The sequence below is a fragment of the Cygnus olor genome, chromosome 9 (genome assembly GCF_009769625.2).
Source record: "Cygnus olor isolate bCygOlo1 chromosome 9, bCygOlo1.pri.v2, whole genome shotgun sequence".
Taxonomy (NCBI): Eukaryota; Metazoa; Chordata; class Aves; order Anseriformes; family Anatidae; genus Cygnus; species Cygnus olor.
The window spans coordinates 6,234,270-6,250,720 of NC_049177.1; the positions used below are offsets into that span (position 1 = coordinate 6,234,270).

At 40.9% G+C, this 16,451-nt stretch overlaps 1 protein-coding gene across 1 annotated transcript; it reads left to right on the plus strand.

Annotated features, from left to right (window-relative positions):
- The first annotated feature begins 224 nt into the window (after positions 1–224).
- On the plus strand, positions 225–15,546 carry LOC121074512. Its single transcript, XM_040566659.1, has 3 exons — positions 225–349; positions 14,552–15,043; positions 15,235–15,546. The coding sequence occupies exons 1-3, from the start codon at positions 242–244 to the stop codon at positions 15,238–15,240; spliced, it is 606 nt and encodes a 201-aa protein (XP_040422593.1). The 5' UTR covers positions 225–241; the 3' UTR covers positions 15,241–15,546.
- The last annotated feature ends 905 nt before the right edge of the window (positions 15,547–16,451 follow it).

Genomic DNA, 16,451 nt, shown 5'->3' on the forward strand with positions numbered 1-16,451 from the left:
GATGGAATAACAGAGATGAAAGGACACCTTGGAAGTTTTGACTAATGAGAACATGAAATTTAGTTAGCTTTTGGAAATACCTTAAAGCAGCAATTCTATATATCACCCTGTGCTCTTTCCTAGTTACACACACAGCTTTTATATCGGATTTACTACTGCAGTCCCTCAGCATACCAAGTATGTCATTTCCACAGCATTTTTTTAAGGTACACCTGTTTATTTACCCGTGCCCACCTTGGACATGGAGGTGCTCCTGATGTGGAGTCTGACCAGTGCTTCTGAAAAGTCAACAATTGTTCAGGGTGTGCAGAGCATTGCTTGCATCTCTCTTCAAGAGACCTGGGTGCTTCCTGGAACACATAGCAAATACAAAACAACGCTAGAAATAAAACTTCAACAGATTTAATGGGAGGCTGGTGTTTTAAGCCCCTGCTTCCTATCATCTTCCCTGACCAATGACTGAAATCAGGCAGTGACAAAAAGAGCTTCCAAGTGGTTTCAGGAGACAATTCGCAAACTATCATGCTGCTGTCACTCTGCATAGCTAAGCAGGCATATCAGTGACATAAATCTATCCAGATCTTAGGCTCTGTTTAGCAAATAGCTCTCAGAAAATATCCACACTTTGTCGTTGTTGTTGTTCCTTCTTCCCAAGGCAATATGAGTTGCCTCAAAGAAGTTAACTTTTCAGTGGATGATCAGAATCATTTATCACCTACAAGTTCTCAATACAGTATTTCAAAATATATATTTATGTTATTTAACTCACATTAGGCTAGAACTACTGGACTGAGATCCTTAATTTAAATCTGAGGTGGTGCACATACTGTTCGGTGCATCCGACAACTTTAATTTTCAGTGGCAGCGAACAAACTTATTTTTTTTTTGTTCTTCAGAAGACGGCTGGTATTATCTGGAAGCTAGACTTCTTGAAAGAGTTAAAAATATCTTGGCCAGCCAAAATCTTCTTTTGCTTTCTACACTCCTCATCCAAGAATGCTAACATTAAAATTCACATCTCTCCTCATACAGGCCACTGCTTACATGACTATCAGCATGACAAATAAAACGGAGTGTTTGACAGTACATTTCTGAAAAGAAACAAAACTTTCATCAGTTTTTCTCACACTACTGGTAGAGACTTTTAATGGAATAGGAAAAAAATATTTCCAAGATGTGAACTCCTTCAGGAAAATCAGCAAAAACATGGACTGTTTGAAGGGAAGAACAAGCTTCTCACTTTATTCCTTTACTCTTCTAGCTGACTTCCAGAATACATCTCATAGCGTGATCATTCTGTTACACTACTAAAAGGTTGCAAGTCACACGCTTCTTTCATTTCTGAAGGACAGTACTACACATCTACACTGTATGACCATGATCAGACATTCTTTCACAACTGGACACCTCTGCTGTAACATCAAATCCTTGGCACACCAGTTGAAAACATAAAGCCAAAATTATTTTTAAAAGTACCAAGCAGACAGACTATGATGGAGCATGGTCACAATGTGGATATAATACACCACCAGCTGGTCTCTAAGAATGTTTTTTTTTTTCATTTATTCTGTCGTGAAATTTGTATTTTTGTGACTCAACTTCCTTTTCAGACTCGGGGACTGCATGTCGTTTGTGCTGAATTTCCAGCTGCCACAGCTCAACCAAAGGCTGTTGCATGTCAGAGTTTGGAATTAAACGTGTAGAATACAGTGAACGGTTATAATACATCTCTTATGATGAGAATAAAAACATAAATAAGGAAATTAAAAAGCCCACATCTAAAGTAAAAATAGCAGTCACCACCACAGAGACTGTATGAGGCAAAATGAGAACTACATTTCAGCAAAACTGCACACACTCCTGTAGCCAGACAAGAAAAACCTTCTTCTTCACTCAGTGGGATATTAAAGTTTATAGCTTTACCTCTTATTTTTAGATAGTTCTTTGTATGCATAGCTTCTGGCTTCCTTAATTTCTTTTGTATGTATTTTTTTTATTTTCAAAAAAGAGCTGAACAGACATAAATCAGTCCAAGCTGTGGAGGTCTTAAAAAAATGTAACAGTTAAAACTGTAACATTCATAAATATTTTTATTATTCTTTCTAGGCTTGTGGAATGGCTTGACATTCATGTCTTAACTTGGCACAATAACCAGCATAATTTTGGAAGCAAGCAAGCACACTAACACCATCTCATTTCAGGCTGTATAAGCAAGTAGAAGAGCCTATGTGCAGTCCTTATGTGGAACAAGTGCCGTTAGTGCCATAAAGTGTGGGTGACATAAAGCAGAAAAGGAATTTCTTACTCTTTTTTTTTTTTTTTTTTTTATATGGATGAATCACAATTGTTAAAGACTGACATGTTGCTGACAGATACTTACTGCACACCTAAATGCAATCTGGTTGCTGCTTCCAAAGAGTACAGGCATAGCCAGGGAACCTTGCTGAGTGAGTCCTAATGAACCTCTGGAAGAGACAGCATCACAGTTATGAGTCGGCTGATGATCTTTAGTCTTTCACCTATCAAAGAAATCTTTCACCCTTTTATCTTTCACCTATCAAAGAAATGAAAATGAGTCAGTACAAGTACAGGAACTGTGATCCATACCAAGAGTCAAACAAGAGCAAGGAGAATGGCCAGTTTTCTTGAGATACAACATTATAATCAATGGGTTTGTGCTTAGCTGTGAATGAAGATCTGAGTCACTGCAATACATAGCATTTTGAAGTCAAAGACATTCTCAGAAAACTGCTGCAGAGACCCACCAGGAAATTTCAGTGAGCAGAGCCAAATATTTGTTTCCTTGAGGCCATCTTTTCCAATGGACACACACAAGCATAGGGATGAGTTTGATACCACAGATAGTGAGTCTCTCAGCCATGCATTCTATTAAATGTTAAACTTCAAATATATTACAGGCTCATGCTATAAAAATGCGTCTAATTTTAGTTTTTCAGGTAAGACAATTACCTTTTTATTGCTTCTAAACTAAACATCTCTCTAATTTTAATAAAGTTCATTTGGTTTAAATGAATGCCCTGCACTTGTGGGAAAGATCTGAAAGAATTAATAGCTGTTTTGTAGGAATCTTAGAAAAAATATTCTGCATGGGGTCCTTTGGGACTGTTGCACAGCAAAGGCTGGGAAAAAAAGCACAAAAGAAAAGTCCATGAGGAGCTACACTCAAGCTCACACATGATGCAAGGTGTGTTGGCTGTTTCAGGAGACAGGAAGGGCAAAGATCAGCTCTAGCAAACAGAGCTAGAATTAACTGGAGTAAAAAATCCCAAAACTACATATAACATTTGGAGAAGCACCTGAAACAATTGCCAAGTACAATAATGTAGAAATTGTACATGATACATATCATGCCATCAGCTATCCCTTTAAATCAAAAGATTTGAAGATTTGGGTCTTGATTTGATTGTAGCTACAATTCATGAGCCAAGTCAGGGCTAGAGCTTAGATTCAATCCAATAATACCAACTTCAGTTATTTCCATGACACCTCAGCACCAAAGAACAGAAATCTTGAGATTATCTTTTCTTTTTAAGTGACTCAGTTCAGTACAGAAGACTTCCTTGATTTAGAACTAGTGTGGATTCCTCTAAAATTAACATTTACTATCATAAAAAATAATTGTAAATGCCTATAAGGAGGCATAAAACACTTGTGACTATCCTGAGAATTTTTTCGCAATATAATATTGATTATATTAAGGCTCCTATGACACAAATGGTGTTAGTATAAAAAAAAGACATTCTATAAAAGAATGATATAGAACCAGAAGAAATCAGATTATGGTTCCCACTCTTTGCTGCATTTGCAATTCATGCCAGATATGTTCGCTGTCAAGCTGTCATTTTATATTAGAAGTTTATTTTCTTACTATCGATTCTCTCTGCTTTTTCTTTTTCTCATTCTTCAGCTGCCAGGATTTGGGAAGAGCAATAACAACAAGCTATAACGAAGAAATTGAAGCCCCAAATAAATTTTGCAAACATTTGTTTCACAGCCATCAGCTAGACTGACTCTACAAACTTATGCAAATTGTCATTAAAATTGCCATGCATTTGAATAATGAGACTATTTAAAAAGAAGAGTAGAAAAGGCATGTTGCTTTCATGTTATAGAGGAAGGTAAAATTAAATAAAGGTACTTTACTGTGTGTGCCTGTATAACATAGCAGTTGCCATACAGAGCACATCTTGCTTCTGAAAACAAAATCAGACAAGGATCGAAATATGGCCCACAAATCAGGTGTTAGATTTCAGGAAGGAATTAATGAAATACATCAGACTGTTACATAAACAGAAAAAGAATCGTGATATGTACAGTGCATTCAAGCTAGATCCTATGTTCATTAACAGGCTCTGTAAGTTTGGATAGTCATGAAAGTTAAGTGAAACAGCTATACATACAATATTTTATCTACCATTTCAAATACATTTTTTCACTAAGATTTGCTGTCTTTGCATTTCTCCAAACTGTTTTTTGCTGCAACATAACATTAGGAAAAGCAGACCAAAGAATGTGTAAGCCCTGAGTGTAAGATCTTTCTGGCCAGCAGTGATGGGACACCCTCTCCTGGAGAAAAAGACACACTTTCCCTGCTCCTTCAGTCTGAGAATAGGAAACGTGATATTCCTGGTGTATGGAGCCAAACAGCCACACAAATCTTGATATAATGAAAATAGATTGGCATTTTTCCCCTTGATACCTGTGATTCTTCCCAGGTTTGGCAAAAACAAAGTTAGATACACTAGACTTCAGAAAATCACTCATTCACATTGAGAGAGAGAGTGAGGGGAAGAGGGGAAGGGGGGGGAGAGAGAGAGCTAGGCTGTGTTAGAATTACTACAGCAGAAGAGAAGACTCTCTAGATCAGTCATGAAATGAATAGACTCAAAGTGAGATTTTCCACAACAGAGATCCCACTGGTTGTCCAACTCCCTGCATTTCAAGCTAGGTCACTTGGAACCTTACAGCATCACCTGTCAGCTAGTTAGCTCCCCAAGCTAAAGAATAAAATAGGTCAGACAGAAATATAGGGTCATTTTACTTGGCTAGAAGTCTGAGTCCTAGACATTTCCTCTTCTCACTTCTTTAAGATGACATGAGTACAAGCCTTTATGGATTATGATCATCTCGTTGATACTTTCATATTTTTGGAAAGTCATATGTAAAATTTATAAAAGCTTGCAAATGTTAAAGGGATGGATGTAAGAGGCAACCTGAAAATAATAATTAATATGCTACTGCCCTGTGGATGAATCACCTTTTAAAAGAAGACAAATAGAGCAGGGATTTGTGGTGCCAATAACCAGGCCTGCGTGCGACAGAATGTAAGAGCCTGACTGATTACACCATTCAGAAATGAAATAAATCTACAGCACCGGGCTCCCAGGTGAGCAGCCTGGCCTGCAACATGGCACACTTCCATTGGCAGCAAGATTGTACAGTACTGTGGAGCAAACACCTACGGAATTCGTTGTATGCGCTGGGATGGCTACCTGGGATGTTGTCTGCAGAAAGACGGATGGCTCTCAGGGAGGTTTCTCACCTGGACACTGCTGATTTGTATCTTAATCAGGTGTCACCATGGGGGAAAAAAAAAAAAAAAAAAGAAAAGGATGGAAGGAATGAGAAGAGTCACAGCTCAGAGCGGTTGCTGATGTGAATTTGTGAATTTAATTTGACATTAGCAATATACATTTCTCATTTGGAGAACTTCTTACCGCAGCCTTCCTGTGCTATGACATATTTTTAATAAAGGTACCTCAGTTTGCAGCCCAATGTACAAACAGTCAGCAGAGGCACCGAGCAGTAGCACACTGCCCAGACTGTCTGATGAAAGGGGGATGATTCCTCACGGCTTGAGCAGTGTTCTGTCACTGTTTACCTCAAGGTAGGAATGAACAGCAAGGGCATGGCACTGCAGCTCCTAAGCAGTCCTTGTAGCCCTTATGAAGCCTGCAGAGAAAATTTCTAAGTTGCATTAAACACAAAGGTTCTCACTGCCCAAGGCAAACTGGGAAATATTCCCTCTCTCAGGTTGTTTGAACATTTAATAGCTGCATGCAGGCTGAACCTGTCATTTCCCACTGAGTAGCATCTTGGGGTGTCTGTAGTTCTACTCACTCAGTTACTGTCCCTCACCACAACGCACAGAATGGTTTCTTACAGAAGGAACGAACACTAAATCTAAGGAAAGAGTGAAAGTTAATGAATGTATAACCTACATTAAAGGCCTGATTGAATTCAGCAGTTGCCTTCCGGTCGCTTCGAACAGTTCTACTTTCAGTTGCAGTTTGGGCTTTATAAAAATGTTCTCAGCATTTCCTTGGCCTAAGCTAAGAATGAATGGTTGGGGCTACAAACAATCAGAATGGAGCTTAATGAGCTGATCCTGCTGGCGCGAGGCTCAGAGAGGTGAGATGCAAGTTAAATACAACCACCTCAGAGGTGAATGATCCTGTACTGCACAGTTCGTAGGTGCAGACCGGCACTAGGAAAGCAGCTGAGGTTCTGGTGAGGACCAGCAGCCAAGACTTCTTTCTGGGACTGTCTAGTTAAAGCACTTTGACTGTCTAATTTTGGTGAAAGGGCCATCTCTCACCAACTAAACACACTGGCATTATGGCAGCAGAATCTAATCTCACCTGGTAGCCTCATGACTAAAAATGCAAATACTTACTTTAAAAGGCGATCATAAACAGGGAACTCAAATTATCATCCTGACCATCATGTGATTTGCGTGAATGGAGAAGAACCAACAGAACAAACCACTATCGGATGAGGGCAGTAGCACAATTTCTGAGTTAGATGCAAGAAGTTACTGCAGTCTGTAACATTACCCATCCAGCATTACAGCCAAAAATCAGGCTGCAGATGTCAGAAGCTCTGTACACTGCTGCATTAAGGGTAGTGCTCAATTTGTAAATCATCATCCACAGAACAGTGAAGACTTATTTAAAAAGAAAGCAATCCAAATCTCTTAAATCTTCTGTACCATAAATCATAAACTGGCTCCGTGAAAAAAAATTCCTTATGAAAACCTGAAGAGAGTGTCAGCAGCGCACTACGCAGAGCAGCCCTCTTACATCACGACCTACAGAGAGATACTGGGTAATGCCTGCATTTACAAAAATACCCTTTGTGTATACTACAGAGAGATGGCACACACTTGACATCACCCAGCTGCAGGTTACCTGTTTTTTGCTGCCTTTTCTCAGTATAGATGATTAAAACTCTTTTATTCAAGGTAACGGTACAATGGGAACACAATCTCTCAGAGCTCACGCATGTCTGATCAGTCTAGCAAACAGAATTCAAAAATCACTCTTACATGATTAGAACTGAGATTTTCAATTCATTTAATATGTGATTGAATTATTGATGATGATCTTTTCTCAGAACAGTTGACCTAAGTTCCTGGACACTGGTCTGATATCCTTTTCAGATGTACGGTGTATTTATATTCTAAGCTTTACCAAAACACACAAGTAACCATAAGGATTTAGCATCTCCCAAAAATTAACTCATCAACCACGTTGATAAAAAGTCACTCCTCAAATAGTGCCTCATTTCTGCTGATTATTTTATGCTGAAGAATCTTGAAGGGGCTTTGAAAAACGCACCAAAATTTGCATAAACTATATACATGATATTACCTTTTACCTCTCTGATGAACTCTAGCACCTGTTTGACACTGAGCAGTATAACTGCATGGCAGGCTACAGCTCGAAGCAGAACAGGTTTTTATATTAAAACTGCAGGTGGACTTCAGAGCTAATGTAATTACAGTCTGGAATTTCATCAGAACACCGGGGTTAAAATTCTTTTCCCTACTTCTTGTAACAGTCTGTAGAACTTGAATTAATACAAGCTTTCCCTTTAGTCACTCTTCGTTTTAACTGACATTTCTTCACTCATCCGGCAATTTCAGCGGGCAGTAAGGTCACAGAGGAATTTTATTCCCAGTTTGAGCTTCCCAACAGACACTGCATGTTGGAATAACCTCAGGGCTTCTAATCGAGGTGCAGGTGAGCCTTTTCAAGGGTCTGTTCACAGTTGTGAAGGGGCCCTGCTCATTTACCTCCCTTGTTAGTGGCCACCATGTGGATGGCATGTATCATTTCTTAATGCAAATACCCTGCTGGTGCTTCCACAAAGATTCATGTGAAACTGCTTCTTCTCTTGACACCAATGAAACAGAGTCTCATGCCAAAAATTCATTTGGAACTTACCTGTCTGCCCACACCCTGCAGAGCAGATCAGCAATCTGACAGTATGGGCACAAATCTGGAAACGCTTCATTGCACTACCTTTATGGATAAATGTCCATTGATGGAGAACAAGAAAGAAACAAGTAGCTCTGGAATTTAAGAAGCCTGGTATCTGGTTTTTTTTGTGTGTTTTTTTGTTTTTGTTTTTTTTTGTAATCTCATCTCTGATCAATTTCAGTATCTTCAGAACATGCTCTAACTTTCCCTACAGATGAAACAATCTCTTTCCTCCACCTGGTCACATATTTTCCAAGAATTCATAGAAACTTGGAGACTTCAACCTTCCTGTCAAATGTTGCTTAAATCAAGCCAGATTCAGAAGTCACCAAAAGGAGATCTCTCCCCAGACTATTGCAGAGTATGATTCCAAAAATTTCACTTCTGTGTTAAAATGCTACCAACAGACCAGATTCAGTCAAGCACCAGATTAAAGTACGAAAACTTTATGTTCTTTTCTTCCACCTAGCCAATAAACAGGTGATTTGTGGAGCTGGTCTGCCAGGGTAACAGCAGCACATTGGCATTTAACCAGGCTGAGGAAAACTCTTCAGTAGGAAAGACAGCTGCTGAAAGTGTTTGACAAAAGGCACCTAATTCGCCTCTGCTGGCAAATTCATTTTCCTTTCCTAACATCTCAAGAAGTTAACGAGCAGTGTCTCTGTCTAGCTTTGTGCAGATAAACTATACACCTCCCGGGAGTTCTGATGGGAGCTGAAAAGATGAAAGCTGCAACAGCTTGAAATTTTAGATCAATATTTAACAGGACAGACTGTAACCTCCTCTTGCAGGGAAGTGTTTCATTACAGAAACTACTTTCCCTACAGGAAACTTTGCTGGAAAAATGCATAAAGAAATTCTGAAAATTCACATTTAGGAGGGCTTCAGCAAAGAGAGCAGTACATGCAGAGCAAAGTGCACTATTCAAGCATGAATCTGCTTTGACAGATTTAGGAACTGGATATAAAGCTTTTTTTTTTTTCCCATGTACATATTTATGAGAATTCCGTACAAAAAAATCATATTTATATACAGACCCATATACAAACGTGCATGAACTCACAGGTAGCATTTGAATTCTGGGAAAATCAAATTTGCAACCAGTTTAAATAAGAAATTAAAAATAACAATTTCTAAAAACGGTGGATCAGAAATGCAATAAGCATACTAAATTCTGTGTCTGGAAAAGAAGACCCCATACATAGGCCAATATTTTGAAATTACCTGAGCTGTCAGTGATTTAACAGAAAAAAAAAAGAAGTAATGAAAGGTAGCAGGTTAAGACAGCATAGATTTTTTTTTTCCCTGAGGAGGTTTTTGGCAGGAACCCTGGAAAGAAATCTGCATTTGCACACTCCTGTGGGAACTGAGAGAAACCCCTGCCCTGCCAAATTCTGTGGCTCGTTTTGATGGATGAGAAGCCATCATATAGCTGTACATGACCTGAAGACTTTGAAGAAGTGTACAACTTCCGAATTCCCAAGTAGTTTGCCAGGAAACTACCACAATATGTCAGCAGTATTTTATGCAGTGAATCTTAAGAACATATTGTCATAGAATCAAAGAAAAATGAAAGGATGAAAGAGACTCAAAATCACCTATTTATCTCCTAGTTGCAAATCAAAATCAACTGATGCTGCCAGGGACATATTTGTATCCCCTGTTCCTGAAAACACTGAAGGTCTGTGACTTCACCATCCCCATCCCACCAATCCATTCCACCACTTTGCTAGGCTTTCTCTTGCAATTTTTTTCTTAAATGCCCAATTTCAGTCTTATTTTATTACAATTACGTCTTGTCCTAACCCTAAGGAAAAGATTATTTCCTTCATTTTCAGGGTTACCATTTTTTGCCTGTTAACTTTCTCTTCTGAAGGCTATCTCACTCCAGGTTGTTCAATCATATTTTTGAGCATTCCCATTGTTTTTGAGGTTGCAACTCCAAAACCGAACATGACACTTGAGATAATATCTTACCAATGCTGAGAAAAGTGAAAGGATTACTCCACGCATTTTTGTAGCTGATACCTTTTCTTTAGCATACCATCCTTTCCTCCGTCATGACTCTCTCTTGCAGTCCACAGACTGTAATATCACTTGGCTCTGGTTCCCTTTCATAGACTCATGGAATGGTTTGGGTTGGAAGGGACCTTGAAGATCATCTAATTCCAACACCCCTACCCTGGGCAGGGACACCTCCCACCAGCCCAGGCTGCCCAAAGCCCCATGCAGCCTGGCCTTGGGCACTGCCATGGATGAGGCATCATCCACGGCTTCTCTGGGCAGTCTGAGCCAGGGCCTCACCACTCTCATAGTAAAGAATTTCTTCCTAATATCTAACCTAAATCTGCCCTTTTTCAGTTTAACACCATTCACCCTTGTTCTATCACTACACTCGCTAACAAGGAGTCCCTCCCCAGCCTTCCTGTAGCCCCCTTTAGACACTGGCAGGCCTCTGTGAGGTCTCTCTGGGGCCTTCTCTCCTCCAGGCCGAACAACCCCAACTCCCTCAGCATGTCTCCATAGGAGAGGTGCCCCAGCTACCTGACTGTCCTTGTGGCCTCCTCTGGACTCCCTCCAACAGGTCCATGTCCTCCTTATGCTGGGGGCCCCAGAGCTGAACGCAGCACCATAGGTGGGGCCCCATAAGAGCAGAGGGGGGCAATCCCCTTCATTCGCCCTGCTGGCCACAGTGCTGTTGGTGCAGCCCGGGGTACGGGTGGCTTTCTGGGCCACAAGCACACGTTGCTGGCTCGTGTCGAGCTTCTCATCCACTAGCACCCCTAGGCCCTTCTTCTCAGGGCTGCTCTCCACCCATTCTGTGCCCAGCCTGCGTTTGTGCTTGGGGTTGCCCTGACCCAGAGCCTTGTTGACCTCCATGAGGTTTGCACAGGCCTTAGGCCTGCCCAGGACCCCTGGGTGGCATCCCTTTCCTCCAGTGGGTTGGCCTCACCACACAGCTTGGTGTCATCAGCAGACTTGCTGCGGGTGCACTCAATCCCACTGTCCATGTCACCGACATGTTAAACAGCGCCGGTCCCAATACCGACCCCTGAGGAAAACCACTCATTACAAATCTCCACTTGGACACTGAGCCACTGACTGAAACAATTTGAGTGCAACCACGCAGCCAATTCCTTCCCCACTGAGTGGTCCATCTATCAAATCCATGCATGTCCAATGTAGAGACAAGGATTTCATTTACACACCTCTCAGGGCCCTGAAGGCCTAACCCCAGCCATTCCCTTCTCACAGAAGGAGTCAGCCAGTCATCCTAAGCACACAATTTGAAAAAACAGCAGGAGGAGCTACCCCGTTATACCACACCTCAAAAAGGAGCACACTTTGAGCAGAAAATCTTGAGGGGAGGGCTATAAGAGAATTTCTGGAGTCCCCCATGTTAATGAAATTCACCAAAAGACCAATGGCCTAGACTTTTTATTTAAAACAATATTTGGGGGGGTCAGATTCTGTTTCACCTGCCTTGTTTCATCAGTTTGAAAACATTCCCTTGACATGGAAAGTGGAATAATCACATAGAAATCAAAGCACAGGTATTTATTCATTAGCTGCCCACTTAACCTTGAGCAGTTACTGGGGACTGTTTGTTGTTTCTATTGCTAAATATTTACATTTTGTTTTAATTGGTATAACCTGCATAGCACTTACTCTTTAAATTATCCTTAGAGTCACTTCTAATAAATGTAGATAGGAGAGAAATCTTCAAAGATTACACCAGTTATTTTGATTTCCTCTTTTAACACCACTTCATATTGATAAAATAACACATTTAAATGTGCTCGAGAGCTTGAGGAGTGAAGAGAAATTTTGACTGTTTCCATGGTAAATTGAAATCTTAAGAGAATTAGGATAAAGTTATGGCTATGTTTCATCCTACCTATATTCATCATCTAAAAGCACAGAGGAGTGGGAAAACCTGACCTGGATTCTGTACTGATGGAACAGAATGTAATTTTAAAAACAAACTAAAGCAACAGTACATCTCCCATTCCAGAGCAGTAAGAAAATGACTCATATTGCACTTAGAGCTGAAAGTATTCACAACAAACCATTTATTAACAAAGCCCACCACCACATTTGTGGATGGAAACATCCACAAATTGACCACAAACCAACTTTTTTTTTAAATTTCAAGTGTAACATCCAGAAGTATTCAAAATGACATATTTCATTTCTGAGCTTTCATACAAAGTGTTCCCTGCACCTGCTGTTTCTGGTTCCCATATTTGACATTTCGTATCTCTCATTTCATTCACATGCTAATGGGAATATTTCTGTTTCCAAAGTCCTCCACACAGCTACCAAAGTACCTTCATGATTGCCAAGGTCAGATGAAATAATATCCACATTTATAAGGAAACGTAAATTTTTACAGAAGCTGATGACATTCTGTCACAGTGTGCCAGTGCTGGTTTATGCTCTCTACAGATACATAAGAAAAAACTCTCAGCTGATCAAAAAATCAGTGGGGGTGCAACATCAACACAGGACATGAACTCAACTTGCATCCAGATTTTTTGGAGGAAGCAAAAAGGTTGATTGGGATGGCAGTCAAGTCGCAAAGAGGAAATATCTTCTGGGGAGGTATCTCTTCTCTGGGATAAGAGATCCTCTCTCTCCAGGAAAAAAAAAATCATACTTTTTACCACAAATTATAGTTGCTTAGCTGCTAAGATTTTGCTTATGCTCAGTGAGCAAACAAACACACAAACTCCCCTTGTGAATCCTCAATTTTGTTACTTTCACAACTTAAATACTGTTAACTTTGTCATGTGCTCAATTAAGACATTCTTTTACTATGCATTTCACACATGAAAATTAAAACCTGTTTGATTGTAGCTTTTTTTTTTTTTTTTTTTTTTTGCCAATTATGCTTTTTGACAAGACTGTGTCAATCTCTGCAGGGATACAGTGATGCTGGAAGCCCTGGCAGGGAGGTGGGCAGGTCTGGACCCTCTCAGCCTGCCATCACCTGGCAGACCATTGGGGTCTTGTAGTCCAGCCCAAAGCCAGCTCCTACTTCACTCTCTCAAATTTTGGCAGCTCCCCACGTGCCCTGCGGCTCCTCCGTTCAGGTGATTGTTACCCCACGGCAGTGGGAACCAGCCACCCCCTGGCTGTTGGAAATGGCGCCGCGGGGTGGGGCTCACGCCAGCAGCCTTCAGTCACCAGAGGCCCCTCACAGCGCAGGCCCCAACAGCCAAAAGTTTTACAAAAATTAAGGGTGACAAGCAGTCAGTCCTTCATGGAGAGGAAAGTTTCAATCCTATCCCGTGGTTTCACAGAAATAGCAGGACACACAGGTACTGCAACAACAATTAACTCCTGTTCCCTGCCAGTCAGAACTCCCGAGCACTGTCAGAAGTACCACAGAGGCACAATAAGCCCTTGCAATTAATGAGGCCTGTCTATCTGTGTGTATTTAAGCTAGCTGCCTTCCTCCTTACAGCAACCACTTCAGCGTGAATGACTGGCTGGTTCCATTCCCCTATTAAATGCAAAATATTTTTATCGCTCTTCTGCAAGCTGATGCATTTTAATGTTCTTCCTTACCAAAAACCCAATTACCACATGGCAGACAGAAGGAGAAGTTAATAATTAACAGGTAAAACTTTCCATAAACCTACTTAACTGTGGGTTCACGTCTGAAGTGTTGGGAACACATCTGAGAGCACAGTAATTGCTGACAAGTGTCATCTCATACCAGCTCTATTACTATGTAATAGCCATCATTTAAATACCTACAAAAGAGGTTTCAGCAAAAAGATACCTCTCTGATGCTTGGGATTGGAATAAGAACACACTCAAGACATTATTGGGGCCCACTTGACAGCCAGTAATGTCAGCGGACATTAATTATCCTTCTGATGCCTGAATTATGCTTGTAGGAATGTAGCAGAAAAGGTACACTGAGGCCTGTTATTACTAACGGGTTTTGTTTTCTTTTTAAAAATTGAGGAGACATTGAATTGGTCAAAAGCCTGTTATAACTAGCATTGTCAAAAGAGAATATTAAATATGTGACCTGTTCAAAATGGAGAGTGAAGTTAGAAACCAGCGGACTGGTATCAGTTCATCAGAAACTAGGCCTGGCTGCCTCTCTGTTGCTCACCACTTTTGAGGCAGACAGACTTTCTCAGGGAAGAAACAATTTTATCACTATTACTGCCATCCCTCCCCTTTTCTAAATCTGCATAATCCCTTTTTAGAACACTCTGATTCCAAAATTTGAAGGTTTGGACTTGCCAGATCCAGTAGTCCTAGAGAAGCGAGACAGCACGCGCTCCATTTATCCAGCTGCCAGCCCTGGGCCCTTTAACATTCCAGTCACTTCACACCCACGTGTACATGTGCCCACACACAGAACTCTGCTCTCGTCCGGTGATGACACCTCAGACACGCAGGCTCCTACAACTTCTGGTCCTCAAACCAGTTGCCTGGAGTGCGTAGTCCCCTCATCAAGAAAAAAATGGTTAGAATTGGAGCTTAATATGATGACAGGACGTACTGCAGTGATCAGGCACAGGGCACAACCAAACAAGCATACTGACCAGCAAACTCTTTTCAGGCAACTAACCGTTTTTGTTCCTTTATCCCCTCCTCTATTTTCTCTTGCTTATTCCTCCTCAAATAACCTTGATTCCTCCTTTTCAATAGCTTTTGTTCCTGCCCTATGCATCCCACAACAAGCCTTGTACAATCCAAAGATGCTCTTCCCCTGCATCCCTGTACCCCAAGTAGGCAGTGACACCCCTCAGGTAGTGAGGTGCTCCGCAGAGCCTTTTCTGTTGACTTCATGGTTTCACATCTGGACAGTGGGGCTAATCCTTCTCCTGTGCCCGACATGGGAGTAATCAGTAAACAGTGTGCTGTTTCATGAGTTGGGGTTCCTCACTTCTTGTTGTTCTATACTCCTGTATGTTCACAGAGATGAGCCCTTTATCACATGACCTAATAAATATCTTGACTGCAGTGAAAAGGGGATTGGATCAAGAGGATCTTGACTCAAGATCGAGATGAACATCTGGAATCTGTAACTTGAAATCCACCTGTTGTCTCCTCCATTGCCTTTCCTCTCTCTATTCATTGAAAGGCTTTGCTTCTTTGGCAATGTTGATGTAAACACTGAGGATCAGTAAAAGCAATATTTAAGTTGGCCTTGTACTGAGATGAGGTTTTGGTATGCTTAAAACAGGCTCCTGTTGTACCTGCTCCAGAGCAGATTCATGTGAGTATAACAAGAGAGACTGTATTTTCTATTTCTGCTATTTCTACTTTTATCATGCTTGTCCTGTTGTGGAAGGGCCTTCAGCAGCAACAGCTTCAGCCCTTAAACTCCCCTCCACCCCCACATTCCCCAACAACCATTTTCAATGACGTCTTAAAAGACTGACACAGATTTATTTTTTTCCCCCCTCTAAAATAACAACTATTCTTAGAATGAAATCTGTCTTAGATTTCAAATGACATCACTTTTACTTTTTTTTTTCTTTTTTTCTTTTTTTCTTTTTTTAATAGAAGTATATGAAGAGCCTTTGACAATGATTTCCCCCACACACACCTCCCCCACCCAGGGCATCCCAAATGAATAGCTTAAACATAAAGCTAAATCACTTTTGAAAATGGCTGTCCAGGACTTTTGGAAACAACAGGCTTAATGGTATTTGTGTTCAGTTTGAAGGAACAACATCCCAAGCAGTCCTCTCAGTTCCTGTGCTGTGAATGAAGCCCTGGGTGAACAAAAGCCCTTGCAAGAGAGAAACGGGATTCTTATGCTAGAAGCGAAGAGGAGTTTACAGAAATTATCTAAGGTCAATGGTAAGAAGTACGCCTCGATATACTGTACAACCTCTAATAAGAGCCAAGTAAGAGAGGCTAGCCAATTGTTTAAATGTCAGTTTTAATATATTTGGTTTTCAGTCAGTGTTATTAAGAACCTCAGAGGGGGTGTTTCTTCAGAAGTCAACACCTGCCTGGAAATGGCTCAGCAGTGCAACCTGCACTGGTTACTGCCTAGCAGAAGGATAAGAGGAGGATTTTCTCTCTTCTTTCCCCCTTCTCTTCTCTGCAGCAGTAGCTGCCTCTTCTGGCTTCAGAAGTCAGGCTGTGGGCCAGCACAGGACAAGCCTCACTGCATAGACACAA